Source organism: Balaenoptera acutorostrata, chromosome 10 (genome assembly GCF_949987535.1).
Source record: "Balaenoptera acutorostrata chromosome 10, mBalAcu1.1, whole genome shotgun sequence".
In the NCBI taxonomy this organism is placed as follows: Eukaryota; Metazoa; Chordata; class Mammalia; order Artiodactyla; family Balaenopteridae; genus Balaenoptera; species Balaenoptera acutorostrata.
The window spans coordinates 97514597-97539455 of record NC_080073.1 but is presented as its reverse complement, the minus strand read 5'-3'; the positions used below and the strand labels follow the sequence as shown (position 1 = coordinate 97539455).

The 24859-nt window shown below is 43.5% G+C and overlaps 1 protein-coding gene across 9 annotated transcripts in view; it reads left to right on the top strand.

Annotated features, from left to right (window-relative positions):
* The window catches only part of PHACTR1 (phosphatase and actin regulator 1), a 594117-nt gene that overhangs the window by 283917 nt on the left and 285341 nt on the right, over positions 1–24859 (top strand). For 3 of the 9 annotated variants that reach the window (XM_057554724.1, XM_057554723.1, XM_028164478.2), the window contains exon 1: positions 6415–6935. The exons of 4 other annotated variants lie outside the window; for them this stretch is intronic. In XM_057554724.1, the coding sequence (XP_057410707.1) occupies positions 6680–6935 (256 nt within the window). In that variant the 5' untranslated portion in view covers positions 6415–6679. Of the gene's footprint in view, positions 1–6299; positions 6322–6414; positions 6936–24859 lie in introns of those variants that run through there. 2 more of the 9 variants (XM_028164476.2, XM_057554726.1) reach the window with 2 other exon arrangements.

The window sequence follows — 24859 nt, the reverse complement described above, 5'->3', positions numbered from 1 at the left end:
TCCCTTCCCTCTTACGTCTCCCTCCCTCCCACCCTCCCGATGTATTAGTCTTGATAGGCTAGATTAATCTTCATTAAAAACAACTCCAAAATTTCAGTGGCTTAAAGCAACACAAGTTCATTTCGCATACTACATGACCCTTGCCTATCAGCAGGCAGGTTCGTTTCACTCCATAACCCAAAAGGAAGCAGCAGCTATCACCTTGAACTTCAGCTCATTACACATAGGTCAGAACTGGTCACCTGGTTCCACCCACCCTCCAGGGGATCTAGATGTACAGACTACAATCCAACCATGTACCTGAAGCCTGAAGATAGTAAATCAGAAATATCTGGAGGACAGTATTAATGCCTACAATATTTGTCTTACAAAAATGAGATAGAATTGTAGTCAGTTCTCTGAACATTAATTTTCTTATTAACGATGCATTGTGGAAATCCTTCCAAGCCAACTTGTTTAAATATAACTCATTATTTTTAGTGGCATCATGCTATAAACATACTATAATCTTCGCAGCCATTTCCTTAGTGGTGGACTTTGTTTTATTCCATTGCAATATAAACACACCTATGTTATATTTATAACATCTTTATACTCTGGGGCTTTTATTTCTATAAGATAAATATCCAGAAGTATCTAAATCTGCCAAAATTAACCTGGTTCAGAAAGGAAAGCATAAGGCTATGTGTATAAGCCTATAAGCCTCAGTTTAAATGGGATTTGTCATTTGCAGCAAAATGTAAAGAAACTAAATAGGTCAGAACAACAAGACCTCTCACTTAACTAAACTTTAACAATCCACAACCTGTAACTATCTATCCTCTCTTTTACCCTGGAAATAAGCAGAAATATTCGATCCCAAATTTTTAAATTTAGACTAAGAGCCTTCTTTGGACACTGGCAATACAGCCTTTAAAGATGCTTGACTTAAACAAGACTTGGCAGAAAATTTCCTGCCTTCTTTAATCAGAGTCACAAAAATTCTATTCACTCTGAAAGCATGGCCCATTATGGAGAAGATCCTCTTATTTGGACTAAAGAACTAGACCACTCCAGTCCTCTTCCCACCCATGGCAATGCAGAAAAAGAAAGAAACATTCCAAAATAACACTGTAATCAAGAAACTACAGAGTTCACTCTGATGGTTTCCCCTTGATCACCTCTTTTTCCACCTGTTTTGTGTAACTGCTTCCAATCTCCCCTTCTCATTAGGTTGCTATCTGCTAGGTATTTGCAGAACAATTTGCACAGAACAATCCCTTAGTAAGCATAACTATCACAAGCCTAGAAGGAAAATTGCTTTCTATTCAGAGTTTTAGGAGAAAAATAGAAAAAACAAATCCTTAGCTAAAATTTAAAAAAACATACGCACACCAAAAAACTCCTCACATCGTTTAGATGTCTTAACTATATTTTTAAGAGCTTAAGTTCTAAAAACAGAGATATGAAATTGTTTCTTCAAACCTACTGTCCACTGTCCTCTTCCTGGCTCTTATACCAAAAACCCGTCTGGTTGGATTAAGAAATAATGAGGAAAAAGCTTGGGCCAAAAGAACTTTTGCTATAGGCTCTTAAACACAGTTTGAAGAAAAACATTGGGGTAGAAAGCCTTCTTTTAGGAGAATCAAGGCTTGCCAATTGTACAGCTGGTTTCTAACCTCTATCTGCAGGAGTGACATTCAAAATATTTAATAACTAGACTTGGCAAGAGTCAAAGAGACTATTGGAAAAAGATATCAGCCATAAACAATCCATACAGCTGTACCAATGCACAAGGGCTGAATATGATCTCTACTGATACATCACTGAATTGCCTAAAGAATTTTAACCAGTCTCCCACAGCAAGCTCTGATCATGTCTCCTTGCTCAGAATATAAATGCCGTATACTAAATGTAAAAAAGCCTGGAAGCTGTATCCCCGTCTTAAATGACAGTCTACTTCCATTCCATTTCATACTTCCGTTCCAGCATCAGCAAAAATAGAAACAAAACACTAAAACAAAAACAACGTACACACACAGACGTAGCAGTAATGTTGCACAATTCTGTGTTCGTGAACCATTTGGAAGTAATTTTTAAAGCTGTTCTTAAATTTGTACTTTGTAGATTAGCTTACAGTTCTGGCTTTAACATAGCACACATTTAGATCAAACAGGAAAAAATAGATGCTATTCCTCTGTGAGAAATATAATAGATGCTCTTCTTATATGAGAGTTAATAATTAGGAAGTGTGTTAGTTTTCTAGGACTGCTGTAACAAACTGCCACAAAGTTGGTGGTTTAAAACAACAGGCATTTATCTTCTCGCAGTTCTGGAGACCAATTCTGTCTCTCCTCTGTGTGTCTTTTATAAGGACACTTGCCATTGGATTTAGGGTCCACCCAGATAATCTGGGAAGATCTCCTTACCATGAGATCCTTAACTTAATTACATCTGCAAAGAACCTTTTTTCCAAATAAAGTCATATTCATGGATTCCAGGGATTTGACATGGACGTATCTTTTGGGGGCCACCATTCAACCCACTGTAGGGAAGATAGGAACAAGAAAGGAGACGGACAGAAGCAGGAAGAAAATTTACTGGATAGCTTGAGTTTAAATCAAAGAAAAAAAATTAAGGAAGAAAAAAATGTTTAATCTTTTCTTACATCAGATATGTATAGCGATATTCTTCTAAGTACATCTCTCTGAATGGTTCTGCTGCTTTGCCTTGTATTGACATTACTATTTTGTATTTTGACTCTTTTTCATAAAAGTTAAAGCACTATATGAGCATTTCCAAATTTCTACCCTTAACTTTGATTCTGACTTCCTTTGAGCCTAATAACTGTTGAGCATTAAAAGTAGGATGGAGCACAGACAAGCAGAAAGCGGAACAAAATCTCAGTTTGCAGTTGCCTTCCCATCATCATAATGGTGGCATCTTCTGGAAAGCTCAGTTTTCACCCCCTGCCTTGCTGAGTGTAACTCTCCTGCCAGACTAATGACCATCCTTGACTATCCCCTCCCCCACTATGAACTCCTTCCAGCCAATGAGCTTGCCTTCACCCCACTGCCACCACCACTCCCACCATTCTGACCCCAACTGCTGCTGATCAACTTTCCCAGGGAAATTCTCCTTCATCACCTCCATCTCTTCCACATTAAATCACTGCAGAACTCCCTTTACACACACTCACACTCAGATAGTAAATGTGCTTTTCTCCATGGCTGCTCCTAATTATAAGTTTACACACGTTTTCAGTTGGGTGTGTTTTGTTATATGTCCTTTCATTGAGTGCATCCTCTCTTCTCTTAAATTTTAAGCTCTGCAAGATCAGGGGTCCTATCTGCTACTTTCTTCAGAATCAAAATGTGTGCTCCACTGGTAGGCAATTAACACTATTACCAGGCTGATTCCTAGCAGGTGCTTCTCAAACCTTAATGTGCCTCTGAATCACCAGGAGGATCTGTTAAAATGCAGATTCTGGGGTAGAGCTTGAGAGGCTGCATTTCTTCTATCCCATTTAGATCATCTGGGTAAAAAATCACATGCAAGTCACATAGGCTCTGTGTTGAGAACCCCTGAGGTAGGTGATAGAAATGCTCTGGACTGTCTTTCCCTCCTTTCTCTTAAAAGTCAAAAAAAATGCCACAATACCATCTATATTTTCCAAGAATGCCGTAGGATGACCATTTATTTTCTCCCACTGTCAATGAAGGGAGATGATTATCAAAGGCAGCAATAGAGCTGAGCCGTAATTAAAAGGATCATAATTAAACACAGGTTTGTCTTATGGGATGCGACCAACACAGACTCTGTATGACATGTCTTGGCATCGAGAGCTATAGGGACACTAGAGTAATGGGTGGCAGAAGGCGGCTTCGCTGAGGCAGCATTCAGGGCACAGAGCAGGATCAAGAAGAAAATGCCAGACATGTGTGCACACCTGTTCTGCTGCCTGCTGTGGGTCAGAGGAAAGGGGGTGCTGGCAGCCATCAGACACAGGCATCTTCTTCCAAACTGCAGCCAGCGCTAAGGTATATTCCCCTCTCCACCCACCTTCTGCTGTAACCATAGAAGACTGGGCTTCTCAGCCTTCGAATTCAGCGCGAGACACGAGCATTCATATCTTCTAAGAGGAGCAAGGTCTTAAAGGACTTGCAGCACTGATGGAAATGTTCTACCACCTGGCCCGCCTAATGCAGTAGCCACTACGTACATGTGACTATTGGGCACTTGAAGTGTGGCTAGTGCAACTGAGGCACTGAGATTTAATCTCATTTAATTTTAATTTATTAAAGTGTAAATAGCCACATGAGGCTAATGGATACCATTATTGGCCAGCATAGTTAGAAGCTGCAGATTCAGGGAAGACTGTTTAGGAAGATGAAGCACCGAACAAGGGGACAGCTCTCTGAGGTTCACCTTAGGCCACCACACACTCAACTTGAATAAAGGGCCCCCGAGCTGCAGGGCATCACCATCAATATTTGAGACTAAGCTGGTGGTCATGTCAGTGTTCTCTCTACTGCAGCGTAACTTGGCCAGTTAAGATAGAGACACCTGAGCTCTTAGGTCTGGTTTGGTATTCAGCAAGCGAATAAGACTGCTGTGGGCTCCGTTGTTTTAATAAGACCCTGCAGGGTTTCTGCAGGTCTGTTGTTCTTATCTGTGGACAGAGAGGTGGGAAAGGCATGCAATTAACAATAACTCATTTAAGAAAAAGATGTATATATATTTTTTCTTTTCAGAAGGTAGTTAAGAGGTGATACAATTTGGGAGAGGGATCTACGATTTGAAAAAAAGAATAACAAATATTTGCCCAAAACACAATGCAATAAATTCCCTCATACACTTCTCCAGCAGAGCAAATGCGTCCTTGGCCACCTCTAAGATGAGGCTTATAATCAGTCAGGGACCAAGTGATGTGAATGTGACATGAGAAGAAACTGAGATTTATCTGTGGCTGCTTTGGCTGGTAATCCAGGTGAGAAGGGAGGGGTCCCCGAAAGCCCCGCTGGGTACAGGGAGAGACTGGGTTGTGATGTAATTAAAGAGAGCAGAACCCTAATCCTAGGATTCCCTGACATCTTCTAGAGCAGGCCATGGCAGCTGGACACCTGGTGTTCCTAACTACAGAATGCAAATGAAGCTTGGAATGTGCTGGTTTGGGCAGAATGCTTTGCAGATGAGAAGTAATGTAAATGACCGGGTGGGAGAATTGGGGTGATCAGAAGCATATTATAACACAGTCATTTAATACCCCCAGTGGGTGGTTGACTCTTTTCTCTATGAGGTGAGTTGTAGGTGTAGAATTTGCCCAGTGGGAGGAGAGAGTAGCAACGACCTGCCTTTTGTGGTAGTGGAAGACACAGGGTATTTATGAAATTCACTTTGGAGAAGTTCCTGGAAACAATTGGTGGTGATATCCTTTAACTGACACTGTTTCAGTGGCTCGAAAGCGGACAAGGGCTCACAGGGAATGAGGCGTGGAGGGAATAACAGGCGTGGTGTCAGGCACACCTGGCTGTAAACACCTGTTTCCCCACTTAGGCTCTGCATCAAGATCACCTGGGGAGCTTGTTAAAGCTACAGATTCCTGGGCCATGCGCTGAGCTACTAAGCCAGGATCTCAGGCCTTGAGGCCCCCAAAGTCTCTTTTTAAAATAAGCACACAAGGTGATTGTGCTACGAGGCTTCTCTAAGCCTTAGCTCTCCAAAAAGTGATGTAGGATTCACAATACCGGAGTCAGGATTATTGTGTAGATATAGCGTCATTAAAAAAAAAAAAAAACAAACCTCAGGAAACTTGAAGATCAAACAAAGGCTCGATAACTTGTAGCTGTTATTATTATTGAGCCATGGGTTTGCTTTAAGACACTGTTCTTTCTTTAGAGCTCTCAATTGATGTCATTTGCCTTGCTAAGCCTTATTCACTGTGCTAAGACAGCGGGGAATCTTCAGCCAAATTAGCTGGGATCCCAAAGTTGCAAGTTGTCGTTCCTGAGGATTGACGAAAGCAGCCTTTTCTGTCCCTTTTCGCTCTAAGTTTTAATGACACTGGTGTAAGGCCCCCCTTCAGGTCGGGGAATTTCTATTGAACGTGAGAACATCAATTATGTTGTAACAGGTTGTCGGCTCCAGTGAAAGTCACGGGCTGTGGGTTGGACCCACCCGAGAATGGTAATCTGTTCTGGCCCCAGAGAGGCGCTTGCACCCCGAGGGCTCCCAGCGCAGCTGCCTTCTGTGGTGTATCTTGCTTTCATTTGGCAGCGGGAGGCTCGAGGAAAAGGGGGAGGGGAGGCTAGCGTGCTGCCCTGCAGCTCGAAGAGAGCGAAGGTAGCTGCAAACCCGGCAGGCTCAGGTCGCTGGCGCTGAGACGTACGGAGGGTGGGGCTGCCGGTGGAGGAGGCGCGCGTGAGGCCGCGGGAGAGGCGGGAGTGGAGCATCCCAGGTGGGACCGCCGAGCGCCTTCCGGAAACCCTACTCGGGCCTCGGGATCCGGATTGGCTCGGGCAGGGAGGTCGGCGAGGTCAAGCCCCTTTCGGCGCCTTCTCCTGACCCGCCCCGCCGCGGGCGCGCGGCTCTAGAGACGCGGGTGCGGGGCGCGGCAGGGGCATGCTGGCCAGGCGGCGGGGCGCGAGTGGCAGCGCGCGGGGGCCAGAGCAGCGCCCGGCCCGGGACGCCCGGGGGCCGGATGGCGGAGCCCACGCGCGCCGCGGAGCCGAGGAGGTTTGCGCTCCGCTCGCCGCGCTGCAGGGAGGGCGCGGTGCCAGGCGCGAGCTCCCAGAGACCCAAAAAGAAAGCTTTTTATTTGCTGAGTTTGAAGCCCCTGAAGGAGCCCGCCCCCAACGACAGCAACAACAACGTGTCCTTTGTGATCCATTGTCAACTAGGCAAGGAGATCAAACACATTTGCAGCAACTGCAGTCGTGGGGAGGACGCCCGGGACGGTGAGTGCCGGGGCGCGTCGGGGCGGCGGCGAGCGCGGGAGGCGGCCGTGCCGGTCCCCAGTTTGGGGGCGCCGCCGTCGTCTCTGCCCGGAGAACTGCGGGGACATCCGCCCTCTAGCCAGGCGTGACGCCCGCCCGTCCGGCACTTTGCAGAGTGCTGCCCGGAGCCAAACCCGGACCGCATCCGTGCACAGACCCTTGATGGAAATGCTCCCCTACAGGCGGGGTTTGAAACAGTTAAAGCGGCAACTCTGGGATTTTTCTCTTGGGGAAGGTGGGGCTTTAGGGGCTTCATCAGGGGCAAGATAATTAACTTTAAGAAGATGCTTCCGCCAGTTTTCTTAGCGTTCTGGGCTTCTTAGCTGTTCTCCCATCGTTGCGTTAGGATAGGATATAAGCTTTGCTGGGCTGCGTTACAGATGTGGGCTTCGGGTGGATTCACTTTGGAGCGGTGGTTGGGCCTCGGCCACAGCGCCCTGGAGACTAGACTTGTGGAGTTGTTGAATGCTGTCCGCTCCGAGTAGAACATGGCCGTGATTTTTGGAGTGCCGCCGCCGGTCCCTCTTGCGCTGATGCCTAAGGGCCAAAATGTGGGAGGTGACGGAGGGGCGGCAGCGGCTTCCTCCAGGTGTGCCCTGCGAGCCAAAGAGCTCCCTCCGAGAACGATCCGGAGCGGGGCGGGGAAAGGGGGCCGGGCTGCCGGCGGCTCTGAGCAAAAGGAGCCACGGAGGAGGGACAGCGTTGCGCGGACCGGGCAGAAGCCTCTGCAGATGTGGACGCGCCCGTGGGGCGGTGCATTTCCCAGGCAGTTCGAAGCAGCTCTTAGAGCAGACTCCGGAGGGCCACTGAAGGTCTCGGAAAAGTTTTAGGCAGCAGGTTTTGCAGGGAAAGCATTAGCTACTGGCCAGCCTGAAGCTCATCGCCTGCCTTGACACTCACACCTGCGTGGGCAGGCAGATTTTTTCCCATCCACCAGGCCGCTTCGCTTGTTGCCTTTGGAAGAACGCGTTATCACTTAGAATTTCTCCGGTTCCTGCTGGCCTCTGAGGTGCAGCGTAATGAAGCGACTGGTTTGGCTAATGTCTTTTCAGAATTAGAGTCCTGCTAGCGTGATTATACTTTTCTTTGATTAAACTGCCTGAGAGGCTGTGCAGGATGGCACTAGGCATCCGAGGGGAAAATCGTGCAGGAGGAAGGAAGGCGCACAAAACACGCTGAGGCAGCTCCTGTTAGGTTTGGGGGAGGATATCTGTTTATGAGAAGCACACACTGACTTGCGTTTGGCCCTTTGGTTACTCTATAAGCTGCTGACGCCTAGGGAATATAAATGGATTAATGGGGCGATCTAAAGCCAGACTTTTACCATCTAATGTAATACAGCATGAGATGCAGGCTAAAATATTTATTAAATGAGTCACTCTGACGACTGAATTGCTTCCCAAATGGGCTACTTCCACAGCCTTGGGGGTTTATTTAAATTAGGATCTCTGAACGTTGCTACGGTAAGGAAAGGTCTGTGTCTACACTCAAGGATGTGTGTTCATGTGTGTAATTATGAACACCATGCTTCCGCTTCCAACATGCATCATCCCTACCACCTCAAACACTCCAGAATGTCTTAAGGGGCTACTTATGGATGTTCACATATTACCTGATAGGACTAAAGCATTTAATTTCAAAGGATTCTTGTTTAGGGGAGACCTCATGTTGTGGTGCCTAATTTTTGCTGAATTCTACACTTGCTAATCCTGCCTTCCAGTGTGGGGTGTGCTTCATTAGTCACTGAAATAAAATGAGGTCAGGAGCTTAACCCTTCTACTTTTACTGCCAGAGCCCAAAGCAGCACTGCCCACTGTGAAGGGAAAGGAAGTTCAGATAAATTTCACTTTCTGCAGAGATTGACCTTGAATGATGGTTTGTCATGAGTGGATGTTCTGTGAGCTAAGCTCTCCAGAAGCTGTTTTCAATTTGAGTCATCTTGTCTGCATGCCAGGAGAGCCAGCTCTTTTAAAGAAAATGTGTAGTAAAGATTGTAGTAATGCTCACAGATTTGGTAGGGCTCCGTAGAGGAGGACATTTCTTGCGGTGGGGTGTACCTGCCTTGTGTCCAGCACCATAAATATGTTAGGTTTCTCCTCAGCACCACTGAGGTCATTTAGTAGCAACCAAGGACAATACTGGTCCAGCTGGAAAGCCCTCACTTGAAATTTTACACGGGGAAAATTTTATAGAGGCATTGCTCACTGAGTCTCATTCTTAATTTCCTCATATATAAAATATATTGAAACATATTTAAAGCGTATTTTAATAACTTTCAGTCTAAAGACGATCTATAACTAAAAGTATTTGGCTGATATAGACTAAATTTTAAAAGAAAGAGTATCCCTGAACATATGAAAGTTGAAATGACATTTTGGCACTTGCCATTTTACTTAAGAGTATTTTTTTAAGTTCCGGGTGTCCACTAACTAGTACTAAAGATGCTTTGCTGACCTTATTTTTAAGTAGAAAATTACTTAAATTGTAGAATACAGTTCACCATTAATGGCCAAAGACAGTTTGTGTTTCCTTCATCTTTGCTGTTTTGGTTCAATACCGAAGCCATTTTCAGATGAGGAAACCAGCTTATGTAGCACTTTGGTGTAAAGGCCACAAACAAGTGAAGGGTAGAAAAAACACTGAAATCCTTCTCTGTTCGTCTTTGAAACTAAGGTGCTTTCCACGGTGCCTCAAGTTGATTATTTTTTTACATGGCACCTATACTGAATGTAGAAAATTAAGTACTGTTTTTTTTGTGTGTGTGTCTGTGTTATACACATGTGCAGTCTTGATAAGCCAGGTTTATTAAGCTATAGAACTAGAAGAAACTACACAATTTCCTTAGTACCTTTAATTTTATCTGCCTTACATACTTGATAGAGAGGCTAGCATTGGTAGGAATAGAGGGAGAGAAATTTTTAGCTAAATAGATTAGAAGTTATGAACATTATAAAGCTGCAAGAGGGCTTCCCCGGTGGCGCAGTGGTTAAGAATCCGCCTGCCAATGCAGGGGACACGGGTTTGAGCCCTGGTCCGGGAAGATCCCACATGCCGTGGAGCAACTAAGCCCGTGCACCACAACTACTGAGCCTGCGCTCTAGAGCCCAGGAGCCACGACTACTGAGCCCACGTGCCACGACTACTGAAGGCTGGGTGCCTAGAGCCCGTGCTCCGCAACAAGAGAAGCCACTGCGATGAGAAGCCCATGCACCGCAACGAAGAGTAGCCCCTGCTCGCCGCAACTAGAGAAAGCCCGCACGCAGCAACGAAGACCCAACGCAGCCAAAAATAAATAAATTAATTTTTAAAAAAAAGCTGCAAGAGACATAGCTAAAGTATCACCTAACTTATATTGGAAGTCAATAGGAGAATATGATTTAATTTACAAATAGTTAAAAATCAACTCTAGGGAGAAATCTATTCTAGAAAACAAGGTATTTCTCTATATAATTTCATATATATTTTCTATTCTTATTTGAATTCCTTTTGAGTCTATTAGTAGTGAGGAATTATTGTAGGAATTACAATGTCATTAATAATTGTGTATTAAAATGTAATTTCAAGTAATTTTTAATAGAAATGAAACATTTTAAAAACAGTTTTTAGAAATATTTTGAAGCCTCTGTCTTATAGTGGCCTGTGTTAAAACTAATCAGATGATAGATTTAGAAACAAGACATATATATATATTTTTAACATCTTTATTGGAGTATAATTGCTTTACGATGTTGTGTTAGTTTCTGCTGTATGACAAGGTGAATCAGCTATATGTATACATATATCCCCATATCCCCTCCCCCTTGCGCCTCCCTCCCACCCTCCCTATCCCACCCCTCTATGTGGTCACAAAGCACTGAGCTGATCTCCCTGTGCTATGCAGCTGCTTCCCACTAGCTATCTATTTTACATTTGGTAGTGTATATATGTCCATGCCACTCTCTCACTTCATCCCAGCTTCCCCTTCCCCTGCCCCGCATCCTCAAGTCCATTCTCTACGTCTGCGTCTTTATTCCTGTCCTGCCCCTAGGTTCTTCATGACCATGTTTTTTTTTTTTTTTTTTTAGATTCCATATATATGTGTTAGCATACGGTATTTGTTTTTCTCTTTCTGACTTCACTCTGTATGACAGACTCTAGGTCCATCCACCTCACTACAAATAACTCAATTTCATTTCTTTTTAGGGCTGAGTAATATTCCATTGTATACATGTGCCACATCTTCTTTATCCATTCATCTGTTGATGGACACTTAGGTTTCTTCCATGTCCTGGCTATTGTAAATAGTGCTGCAGTGAGCATTGTGGTACATGTCTCTTTTTGAATTATGGTTTTCTCAGGGTATATGCCCAGCAGTGGGATTGCTGGGTCGTATGGTAGTTCTAGTTTTAGTTTTTTAAGGAACCTCCATACCGTTCTCCATAGTGGCTGTATTAATTTACATTCCCACCAACAGTGCAAGAGGGTTCCCTTTTCCCCACACCCTCTCCAGCATTTATTGTTTGTATATTTTTTGATGATGGCCATTCTGACTGGTGTGAGGTGATACCTCATTGTGGTTTTGATTTGCATTTCTCTGATGATTAGTGATGTTGAGCATCCTTTCACGTGTTTGTTGGCAATCTGTATCATCTTTGGAGAAATGTCTGTTTAGGTCTTCTGCCCATTTTTGGATTGGGTTGTTTGTTTTTTTGATATTGAGTTGCATGAGCTGCTTGTATATTTTGGAGATTAATCCTTTGTCAGTTGCTTCGTTTGCAAATATTTTCTCCTGTTCTGAGGTCTGTTTTTTCAGTCTGTCTTTTCATCTTGATTATAGTTTCCTTTGCTGTGCAAAAGCTTTTAAGTTTGAGTAGGTCTCACGCGTTTATTTTTGTTTTTATTTCCATTTCTCTAGGAGGTGGGTCAAAAAGGATCTTGCTGTGATTTATGTCATAGAGTGTTCTGCCTATGTTTTCCTCTGAGTTTTATAGTGTCTGACCTTAGATTTAGATCTTTAATCCATTTTGAGTTTATTCTTGTGTATGGTGTTGAAATAAGACATTGATTGTAGCTGCTACTCAGTGCCTTTTACATGTGATTAATCAATATTTCAAGGTTGTTTTCATGTCACTAAATATGATTTCTGTTCTTCAAATATTCATAGACAAGTTCACTAATCCATTGACTCACTAGAGGCATTTCCAAATTTTGTTTTCGGAGTTAGAAATATTTCACACGTTATTCTAGTGGATTCCAGTGTGAACTTTTAGAACAAAAACAATTTGCTTAATACTTCTCTGTTACTCTGTAGGGTTCATTCCACAAGACAGCTTTTTAGAGAAGAATGCCTTATGAGTTTCTGTGGGTCAAATCCTTCTTTTTGCAGATGAGAAAACTGAGGTGCCTAAAGATTAGGTGAGCAGTCCTCCAAAATTCAGCCACCATTTGGCGTCAGGGCTACTAACAGAACTGTTCCTTTATGAAGAAGTTTCTAGTGGTGGTCCAGAGGTGGCTCCTGGAACCTCACTGCCTGTTTTCAAATAATGGCTCCTCCACTTGCTAGCTGGGTGACTTTAGGATACCACGATATTATCTACTGCATGGCGTTGTGAGGATTAAATGAGACAATTAGCACGAAGCACTTAGCATGGTGCCTGGCAAGAGAAAGTGCTGGAGAAATATTAGCTGTGATTACTGTCATCTGTATTGTTACCACCAAGTTCAATTTTGTCCTGGATTTTTCCTCCTGCTATTGTGCGCCCTTTGGTCTCGTCCGTAATTAAACATCCCTGGATTGGGTCCAAGATGAACGCACCAATTCTGCTCTGTATTTAACAGTGAAAACATGTATTTCTAATAAAAGCAAGTAAAAGTGAGATTGGGGAAGAGCCCCTTCAACATTGTGCATGTCAAAAGTATTTTGTTGTGCTGGTTTTAGAATTTTAACAATCATGACCAGTTCATTCTAGATAAAAGGGCTCACGTATATGTCTAAATTTACAATGACTAAGCACTTTTTGGTCAGTCGGGTATTCCAGAAAATAGGCAAGGTGAGATCCAGTTGTTTCTCCGGAAGAGGAAAAGTGAAGAGCTGGATGAAGTATTGTTACTGTTGTACTGTACTGTTCTCCAGAACAATAATTACTGGAGAAATCTATCGACATGGGCCCAATGGACACTGAAAGTAAAAGGGACAGCTAGGGAAGACGTGACCTGAAGCAAGGGGTAGAGGCGGGAAACGGCTTCCATGAAGTCAGGAGAGCTTAGGAAAGGCTCTAACTTGGGCAGGGTGTAAAGGTTGTTTGGAACCCTGGAAAGAAAAGCATGTGCTCGGACAGTGGTGAAGAGAGTGAAGAAGGGCTTAGTGGGGTGTTAGGAAGAGGTGTAAAGAGGGGGGGGGGTTCTAATGAAGGTGGGCTCTTAAAATTCTGCTAAAGTTTCCACGTACAATTGTCCCTCAGTATCTTTGGGGGATTGGTTTCAGGCACCCTCTGCAGGTACCAAAATCCAGGGATGCTCACATCCCTTATATAAAATGGCCAGTGCAGTGAATACAGTCAGCCCTCCGCATCCGTGGGTTTTGCATCTGCGGATACAGAGGGCAGACTGTACTCACACAACTGACCTATTGATTGATTCTCTTACGTTTGCTTATAAAATTAGCAGGTTGTGTGTGCAGGGCCCCCTCAGATACCAAGAGGTACAATAACCAGTTGTTGCCTTTGAAGAATCGACCTTAGAGCAGCAGGAAAGTAAACTGCTAAATTATTGGAGGAAGCCATTAACTGTGTAAGGCAGGAGGGCTTCCCAGAGGAGGTGATATTTGTACTAGGGCCTAATGGAGGAGTTTTCTCAGATAAATAAGGAAGGGCATTTTGGTAAGAAAAAAAAAATGCAAATGTTTTAAATTGCAAAAGAGCATAGCTTGCCCAGAAAAGGGGAGAAGTTCAGCAGGTAGAATTGGTGGAATGTAGGGAAAAATGACATGAGGTAGTCTAGAAACATATGTTGGGGCAATTCTTCATTTTTTTTCTGATGATATATTTCTGCAGCATTTTTATGTGCCAGATTAAGCATTGGGAATATAAAAATTGGTAAGATAGTGTGGTCTTTGTGCTCGAAGACCTTAAATGTAGCACAGGGACATAGGTAGACCGATACATGCACAGAAGTTTTAAAAGTGTTTGAGAGAGGTAGGTGTGTGTGTTTTTTTTTTTTTAAATAAATAAATTTATTTATTTATTTATTTATTTATTTATGGCTGCATTGGGTCTCATTGCTGCGCACAGGCTTTCTCTAGTTGCGGCGAGCGGGGGCTGCTCTTCGTTGTGGTGCGCGGGCTTCTCATTGCGGTGGCTTCTCTTGTTGCAAAGCATGGGCTCTAGGCGTGTGGGCTTCAGTAGTTGTGGCACACGGGCTCAGTAGTTGTGGCTCGCAGGCTCTAGAGTGCAGACCCAGTAGTTGTGGCTCACGGGCTTAGTTGCTCCATGGCATGAGGGATCTTCCCGGGCCAGGGCTTGAACCTGTGTCCCCTGCATTGGCAGGCGGATTCTTAACCACTGCACCACCAGGGAAGCCCGAGGCAGGTGTTTTGGAGGCAGAAAGTAGAGAGTGTCAGGCCCGACTTGGGCAAGAGGGAAATCAGGAAAATCCTGGTACAGTTTATGAAGGAGTTCATATTTCATTCAGTGAGCACTGTAAAAATATTAATAAACAGAAGTATCAATTAAGTAGAGTTGGGAGACTGGACAGGGGAGCTCTCATGCCCTGGGAGGATAGCAGAGCCCAACAGGAAAAAGAAAGTCTCCTCTTCTTGCCTGGCAAGGATTCAGCCAATGAAAAGCCAGGGACTCTTTGTTTACTAAGCCCTCCCAACTTCCTTTTCCCTTCTATGAAAGCATCCTCCTTTCCTTGCTGTTTGGGGACCTTCACAGGTTGTAGACTCCCAGTTGCATTTCTCTGCTGATCCTGAATAAATCCTTCTTTTTGCTGGAGAAGTGACTGGCAGTCCGTTTGTTTTAGGTCAGCGACACCGAAGGTAGCACAGGGATTTTTAAGCAGAGGTAGCATGATTAAACTACCTTAAAAAAAACAACAAAACTTATGAAAAATTGTACACATATACAGAAGTATACAGGCGAGGATAATGATCTCTACAGATTCATCAGCCACATTCCCCCACTCCTATATTATATTGGAGCAAATTTGAGTAGGTTTTTGTGATGGTGTTGCTGGCAGAGCTTAAGCAGGGACCAGACGAGAAATGGCCAGGGTCTGACACTCATAGCCAAGAAAGGTCATTTCAAGACCCTAAGCAGTAAGTGTCAAAAGACCAAGATTCTGCTATCCTATTACAGACTCATAAAAAGGCCCAGTAACACTTTCAAGCACCAGCAGTTCAAAATCAATTTGCCTTATTTTCAGCATAACTTTGAACTCATATGTAATTTTGCAAATAATTTCCCCTTCTGCTCTAATATCTTTCTGATTTATAGACATCTATAAATATTCACTCAGTTTAGGAGAAGAAATGTTTAAAATATTTGTAAAATCTGTAGCTTAAAATATACCTATATGTCTAAAGGAGATTTAAAAAGATCAATAGATAAAATGTATGCATATAACTGTATTGAGAGGGGAAGGATCAAAACTTGTTTGCTAGCCCCAAATATTCATTTCTGTAGTTTGCTAATTAATCCAAATGGTAAGAACTTTTTGGATGTGAAAAGGTGTTTATAGAGTTTGAAGACATGGCTGAAAGGAGGGGGCATGATGATTTGATTTTTGTGTAGGTTGTAAAGTAGGGGTCCAGTTTAATTTCTTTTGCATGTAGCTGTTCAGTTTTCCATTTATGAAGAGTGTCCTTTCCTCCTTGTATACTCTTGGCTATACTATGACACATTCTGCTTATCCACTAATCAGTTGATGGTGATTTGTGTTGTTTCCATTTTTTGGCTATTATGAATAATTCTTCTTTGAGCGTTTATGTACAAGTTTTAGTGTAGATGTATGTTTTCATTTCTTTTGGGTATATACCTAGGGGTAGAATCGCTGGATCATCCGGTAACACCATGTTTAGCCATTTGAGGAACTGCCAGGTTCTTTTTCAAAGTGGCTTCACCATTGTACGTTCCCAACGGCAATGAAGGTAAAGTCCCATTTCTCTACGTCTTTCCAATGATTTTCATTATCTGTGTTTTGGATTTTTGTCGCCCTGGAGGATTATTAAGAGAGAGAGTGAGAAGGTTCTGAGTTGATGGTCAAGAAGAGAGTTGATTCAGTCTGTTTAAGAAAACCGATAAGTTTAGAAAATGTAGACACATAACTATGTTACACTTTATAATTTGCACATATTATTTCCTTGTAATCATCAGAACAACCTTTTAAGGTTGGAAATACTATTGTGACCGTTTTAGGGAGGAGGGAACAGAGGATCAGTGGTCATGGCTTCCTCCGTGTCACCTGCTGTTGCTGCTGTACCTGGGCCATCCCTCTGGTTCCATCTCTGCAGCCATGGTTGGCTGCTTCTGAGATGTGAACCTCTAAGAAGAGACTACTTGTTTTGGCCAATGAGGTTTAACTTCTTAAAGTGATTAATTAAATATGAAAGTGATTCTTTCAGGAAAATTCAGGTAAAAATGAACACCAAAAGCAAACTGTCAGTTCATTAAAAAGCGCAAGAGGAAATTATATGGTGGAGAGTGCATTTGGTTAGAATTGGGAAACCTCAGGGGCCGCTGATACCCTCTACCTGCTCTCAGGTCACCTCTGTCCTGAGTTTCTTCCACCTGTGAGATCATTATTTCTCTTCCCTGAAGATGTTGCGATGCCTAAAACCCATCTAGATGAGGGATTGGTAAGCAGTGGTCCCTGAGCCCTCCCTCTGTTTTTGTAGTGGAGAATGTTTTTTTTTTTTTTTACAATTACAAACGGCTGACAGAAATCGAAAGAAGAAGAATATTTCATGACACAAGACACTCATACGAAATTCAGATGTCAGTGTCCATAAATAAACTTTTGTTGGAGCACAGCCATGCGTAATCGTTTGCGTACAGCCTATGGTGGCTTTTGTACCACAGCTGCAGAGTTGAGGAGCTGCAGCAAAGACCCGCACACCCTCAAATATTTAGTTCCTGGCTTTTATCAGAAAAATTTTGCTGACCCCTGATACATCACAGTTCCTATAATTAGGAGATACCGATACTGACCATTTTAACACCACATCTAATCTTAGGATTGAAAGGGACTCAATCACATGTCAGTGTCATTCACCAGAACTGCAGTTTTAGTCCTTTTCAAAGGCTAAATGATGTCCTAGTGTACGCAGAGGGACAGATTTAAAATGCAAATCAAGCTAAAAAGAAACAACTCCTCCGAATTGGGCTTGTGGATTATCTTTCCTTTCCCCACTCCTACTCTGACCTTTATGTGGGTTTCAGGCTGGCCCATGTGACAAAAGGGGATGGATTTCTAATCCCCACCTAAGAGCTAACCGTCCTGACTCTGCTTTTGTTTCGGTGTGATCTTTAGAACAATCGCCTCTGCTATTTTGCCAGATGGAGATTTGCCTCCATAGTAATTATTTTGCAACCCACAAAGGTAATTATAAAATCAAATAATTAGCTTCTAAGCAAGCTGTAACCCCAGCAGTGACTCTTGGGAGGGGAACAAAGTTCCTGTTCTTTCATTTTCATTTTTAGGACTGTCAGCTTCTGCTTCCCTTGCCCCCTTACCTCAGTTCTTGAGTTATTTCAAGTTCAGTAGCAGCCTTCAATGAAGCATTAGCTGCTTTTGAGGCAACCGTCTTAAACAGTAGTACTGCTCCAAGGTTATGAGCGGAAAGACAGAGAAGCAAGCGAGGAAAAGGAAAAGCAAAGCCTGATTTAATTCTTCCAGTAATAGGAAATCAACTTTAAAAAAGGAACAACAGCCTACCAGACTCCATGCCTGGCTGGTTGGAATTATTGGGAGCTGCATGGTAGTGAGGCCTCCAGATTCTGAAGGTGTTTTCAGGAAGAGTTGGCACCACGATTTCCTGGCACAAAGTGAGGAATGCAATCTGCCACACAGTTAGCGACCGTCCATCACTGACAGACTGGGCACATACCAGAATCTGCCTATTTCTTGAGAGACTTCGAGTCTGTTTATGGGCAAATGTTTGTCTAACACGTGGCAGCAGATACTGTAGATAATGTTTACATGTTTGGAAACTTACTTGTCTGATGAACTGGGCTACTCCACGTGATGGAAGTGTATCCAGAAGCAGATCTTGGCTACGGGCACCATGATGGATTTGCTACATATTCAAGAAACGCCCCTTCCAAGGACTTCCCTGGTGGCGCAGTGGTTGAGAATCTGCCTGCCAGTGCAGGGGACACGAGTTCGAGCCCTGGTCCGCGAAGATCCCACATGCCGCGGAGCAACTAAGCCCATGCGCCATCATCACCGCAACGAGAAGCCGCCGCTCGCCACAACTAGAGGAAGCCTGTGCGCAGTAACGAAGACCCACCGCAGCCCAAAATAAATAAAATTAAAAAAAAAAAAAAAAGAATCGCCCCTCCAAATATCAGTAACTCACTGATTGATGGGTCCCTTCCCCAGCTCACTAAAAATGCCAAACAAGCCACCGACAGGAGCTTATCATTCCCCAAATGAACATGCAGTGAACCTTTTTGCTTGCCCAAAGCCCTAATGTTTTCATAGCCAGAATGAATAGTATGCTGCAGTTTCCAGCTAGCCGTGATATGAATTTTTCATGCACTATTAAGCAGGCTGTGGTCAGAACGCCACCACCCAAAGTAAAACTGAAGACAAAGGAACAGATTTTAATATTTGCAGCTGAAAGAGCCCTTTGCAGTGGAAGTAGAAATGATGCGCTATTGGACCCCTCCCATCCTTGCCCCGGTCTTTGAGGTGGCATCAGGAACGTACATGCAGATTTCTTGTGGTAAGACAATGGAAGTAGCTTGGAATCCTGGTGAGTGTAGTAGTCATTGGGCTGTGTGCCTAGGTTAATTTTTCAAGTTTTTCTAGAAGGCAGAAGAGGGAATACATAGAAAAAGGAGCATCTATGTTCAAGAAATAAAAGTAAAGACAAGAGACATAACCAAAGACAAGAGTTACTCTTTGGAAGAGGAAACTTATGAGTATCTTAGAAGACCCCCATATATAAACCAGATAAAAAGGGGATTGCTGGTTTAGGCCGGGGGAGGGCCTGCCCTCACAGAGTGCCACAGAGTCCTAGAGCTTTCCAAAACCACAGTTTTTTTTGTTTGTTTGTTTGTTTCTTTTTTAAAGATAATTACTGTTTATATATATTTTTATTTTTGGCTGTGTTGTGTCTTCGTTTCTGTGCGAGGGCTTTCTTTAGTTGTGGCAAGTGGGGGCCGCTCTTCATCGCGGTGCGCGGGCCTCTCACTATCGTGGCCTCTCCTGTTGCGGAGCACAGGCTCCAGACGCGCAGGCTCAGTAGTTGTGGCTCACGGGCCTAGTTGCTCCGCGGCATGTGGGATCTTCCCAGACCAGGGCTCGAACCCGTGTCCCCTGCATTGGCAGGCAGATTCTCAACCACTGCACCACCAGGGAAGCCCCAGAACCACAGTTTTAAAGTTGTTCTTTGCTCTGCTCCATTTAGGTGAGATACAATGTAGAATGATTACTTGCATTTCTGCAATATAAGCATCAGCTCATAACTGGGGACATTATATCCCAAATTTTTATCCTGTGAAGATGATGAACATCTAATAGAGCAGCTTGCGACATAAATAAGGTATAACCAAATAAGGTGTAGGTTTTGCATGTGTATGTATATGGTACACCCTAGAATAGAGTTAATTTGGGGGAAAGTGTATATATTGGCTGAAGATTTGCATTACATCACGTATAAACGGGTAGTAATATAACATCTTTAGCTTCAAATTATTTCGCGAGGAATGTTTAATCTCGTGCCAACATGAATAATCACCTCTTTAAAAAAGGCAACTGCTCAAAATAAAATTGGATCAGGTGTACAGTCCTTTTTGCTTCCTCCTTAACATTGTTGATGGAACATTGTTGAAATTCACCATTGGATTTAAAAGCAAGTGTTGAGGACCAAACAGGAATGACACTTAGCATTTAAACCGTAAGTAGATGGGTCAGTGTGTGTTACTAGCTCAAAGTACATAACTCGCCATGAATGAAATAACACAAATTTACTTTGAAAATATCATAGCCTAAATTACAGTAAGATTTAACTGGGAGGATTTCCACCATGCTTTTAGAAAGCAAACATGGCTTATTTTTATTGCAAAATCCTAAGAGTGCAATTCCTGGCAGTGTTTACCAGAGAGAAGGAATTAGCAGCCTCCAGGGGAGGGATAGGAAAACAAAGCATCCTCTGGGAATCCGGTTCCTAAGTCTTGGTGCCAGTAAACTTGGTACAAACTGGCCTCAGACAAACTTCAGTCTTGGCCTTTGTTTTCCTTCTTGCGAAAAGGGGTGAAGGAGAGGAGGATCGTGCTTGTTTTTCCAGAGGGTGTTGAGAATATTCAGGAGGCTTCTGGAAATTTTTCAAAAATAGAAAACACAGGGGGTTTTGTGCTTTTAAATCCGTGGTGCTAGCTTCCACATTCTAAAGGGATGAAGGAACTGGGTTTCTCTTTTCTCCTTGTATTCTCCTCTCTGTTTGTGGTGATGGTTGGTGGAAGGATGGAGGACCGAAAAGGCTTCATGGCTTGTAGGACTGGGAAAACAATAGTCACTTTCTCTCAAGGTGAAAGAGCAGAGGAATCCCCTGAGCTAGATGAACAGATGACTCTGCCATCTGCTTCTGGCTGCGTGTGGCCTCCCCCCATACCCAGCCGAGCCCTTTTCAGACTTGCAGGTCACAGAGCTGTGAGATCTGAAGAGCAGTCTCCTGAAGGCTATTCCAGAAACCCAAGTACCTTGCCCATGGCCGCTCCCCCTGCCCAAAAGACAAAGGCTTCCCAGTCAAGCCAGAGCGGGTGGGCTGAGGCCCCTAAGGAATACAGATCCTCTTCAGAATTCAGTCTTCTGCCATCCGACTAAATCCATAGGTATCACAGCATTTTTTTAAGTGTACAAATATGTCCGTGACTTAGGCATAAAAGATGTTAGAGTGGGCTAGTCAGGAAGTGGGTGGGAAAATCGGGGTACTTTGTACCTTCACCTTTGCTTTTAATTTACTCCTTTTGCTTCCTTATGGACATGCAGGGTCCTATTTTGATGGGTTCCCCCGACATACAAACGTTTAAATTAGCTGTATTGCTTGTGGGAAAATAATAATTTTCTGCCTGGCATCTACGTATATTGAGGTCTGTACTCTTAGAACCAGTCCAAGGTAGCAAGGCAAAAAAGACAAGTTCTCCCATGCCATTTGGAAATATGGCCTGCCTGAATTCCAGGGTCTGTGTCGTTCCAACAGAGACCCGCGGAAGCATGATCTTCCTGCCAAAGACCTCTTACGGTAAAGGAGGCTGTGTCATGCTTCTCTGCTATTGAGCTTCGCAAAGCAGCTCTGATTACAGTGTGAGAAATTTTAAAACTCAAGTTCTGAAGTTCCGTATTGGGAATTGTTGTCAACTTTAATGAGATGTTTTCCAAAATGTGTTCCATAGAACACGTGCTCCATGGGATGGTAATAGATGGTATGTGAAAAATTTCAAGATCAAACTAACTTGGAAAACTGAGCTAGTAAACAAACTTAAGTAGATTGTTTTAATTTCTGAGCCCTTGGTGTGCCCATGTGCCTAGTGAAACGTCAAGAACAGACTGTGTATACCTCTTTACCCAAATTTATTTTTTATCATACACAGTGGTTTTTTTTTTTGAGGGGTGGGGAGAATCACAGGTGCTGAACGCCCTAGAAAAAAGTTCATGTGTGGCTTCAGAATCCTCCTATACAAAATACTACATTGATTGACTCTTTCCCACTTGTGAAAGATACAGAATCACAGAACAATGAGGTTTGTTCATGAATTCTTCTTTCTGACCAGAAGCTATTGGCATTAAACTTCATAGTAATTGGGAAGAAATACTTTCACTTTTGCTGCACATGTTTAGTGATTTTGGGTTAAAAGAGTTATGAATACAAATTATTATACCTTTGTTTCAGTCAGTCCAGGAATTAGGTACTTTCTCTATTTCCCTAGTTAAGCTATGTGATAGAACCATATGGCAGGTCTGGGGTTTCTAGAGACCTGTGATCTCAGTGTGGAATATTTTAGGTCAGTGTTACTTAGTCTCATGACTATTGGCATTTTGGACTAGATAATTCTTTGTTGGGGCGGGAAGTGGTGTTCTGTGCATTGTAGAATATTTAGCAGAATCCCCGGCCTCTATCCACTAAGTGCCAGTAGCACCTACTATCTTAAAATGTACCTGGGATTTGTTCTAATCAGGTATGGTAAGGGGACAGACAGGGAGATAACTGCCTTTGAAAGAAGAGTTTATTACAACTCCTAAGGGGAAGGAGTTGTAATACTCCTTATGTAGTATGTAATACTACATACCATCCATGTAGCACCCCCTGGGGAAGTACCAGGGTTGGTCAGGAGGCAGAAGGACTCAGGAGAGAACGTAGCCCAGGGTTTTATTGTGTTTTTCGCAGAGAAGGAATGGGTGAATCAAGGTAGGCAAGTCTGAGCAAGTTTAGGATTGGTTAGTTTGAATAATTTTGACTGGCTCAGGGTTGTAAAGGTGGTCTCTAGTTGTTCAGTACCTGGCCCTGGGGTGATTGAGGGCAGAGGAAATACTCACTTGCTGTGTGAGAGTTAGATCCAGGAGATGGCTGGGGGGATAAGCTTTGGATTGCTTGGTTTGCGTAGGAAAGGTGCCCTGGCAGGCAAGTTGTTTACTGTCTCTAGGAATTAGCTAGTTCTGGGTGGGGCAGCCTCTCCAGGCTCCAGGATGTCAGAGCCTCATCAAGTACAGAAAATATTTTAAAACATGCTTCATACACCCACCTCCCACTTGTGACAACCAAAAATGTCTCCAGACGGTGCCAAATGTCCCCTGGGGGCAAAGTTGCTGCTGGGTTAAGAATCACTGATTAACGGCCAGAGTGGGCAGTGCCAGCCATGAGTGGGTTCACCAAAGCAAGAGATCAGTGTGGACTAAATCCCAGGAGGAGGGTTTGTGTGAAGGGGCTGATGTGGACTGGCAGAAGTCAGGAAGGAAGAAATCCTAAGTGGAAGGGTTCACAAGAACAGGACCAAGGAGGGGAAGGAAGCATAAGTGTATCATTGTTAGATAATAACAACAACAACGTCTTAGTCACTTGCTCAATGCCAAGCCCTGTGCCAGTGATGGGAAATATGGCCTTAATCTTCCCAAGAGCCCCATGAGAATAGGTACTATTTATTTCAGCTTGGCAGAAAAGAAAACTGAGCCTCCGAGGGATTAAGCAACATGCTGGTCTCACCGGTCATAAGTGCTGAGGTTAGGATTTGAAATCAGGTCTCTTTTTAATACAAGGTAAAGTTAAAAGATATTACATTATAGGCAGAAGTGCCTGGACTTAAACGGATGTGCTACACGAAGTGATGGTAGATTCTTCAGCAGAGGAGTGATAACGTGCAAAGAGTATTTTGGTTCCGCTCGTGGCATTAGCTCTGCAGCAGGCATAAGGAATTGGTTGCAGGTGGGCTGGGGCAGGGTGGGGCCGAGCAGGATCAAGCAGTAGAGCTGCGATGATCAGTGCTTAGCTGAGGGTAGTGGCAACAGGATTGGAGCAGAAAGGGGTGTCAGAGATGTTTCTTGACAATAGGAAATAAAGGCTGAAGGGATGAAGAAGAGAAGGTTACTCCATAGCGTCTAAGGCAAAAGCCTAGAAGAACGGTGGTCCCCTCCCATCCCCTTCTCCCCAGTGGGAAGGGCACAGGTGTAATAGAAAGGCAGGCTGGGATCTCAGGAGCAGGGTAGAATATGGGCTCACTTAAAGATTTTGGTTTTAGTTCATTTCTATGCCTCATTTTTACTTTTCATAGTACTGTACACTTGTTATACTTTCTGTGAGTTAGGCACTGCTCTTTGTACGTTCCATATATGAACGCACTTATTCCTCACGATGACCTCTGAATGCAGTCTCCATCTGGCAGATGAGGAAACCAAGGCTCAGAAGGGTTTAATAGCTTGCCCCAAATCTGGCTCCAGAGTCATGCCCTTTAAGGTCTCAACTTTGCAGCTTCTGGAGCATGTTATTAATGCCCAGCCGCTAGGCATTTTGGCAATGTTATCTCCTGTCATCACTGGGTACACTTACGTACTTCTTGGTTTTCCCAACTACAAAATGAAGGGGCTGAGCTTGTAAATCCCTTTTAGCTCTGTCGTTCCATGTGTGAATAATAGTTCTACTTATTGAACAAGTCAGACCAAATTCTGTTACTTATTATAATGGAGACCTTTTTCTTAAAAAGAAATGTCTTCCTTTTCAAATGTCTTCCTTTTGAGGCCTTGGTTGGCCCAGGAAGAGACACCCCTTCCCTGGAATGCCAGGCCTCTGAGCATAGTTCATGGAAAGCCACTCTGCTTTCTGTACACCTGTTTCTCGTACTCACCTGTGAGCTCCTTGAGGGCAAGATGGTGTTTTATTCATTTTTGTATTCCTGGCTCATAACGTGTTCCCAGTAGAAGATCAATAATTTTGTGTTTTGTTTTTGCTTTTTAATGATTTCAGACCAAGGAAATCAGATTTCATACGTTGCACTTTGTATGGCATTACCATGATTCAAGTAAACTCTTTCCTGAAGAAAAGAATAGTATTAGCCCTCAGGATGGCTACAAAAATAGATGACACAGGAGGTCACATTGAAAGGAAAGGAAGCTTCTTACCTAGGAAGTAGAAAGCAAAGGGCTTCAATGCCTAATAGTATGAGCACAAGTGTCGAGTTGATGTTACTTACTAT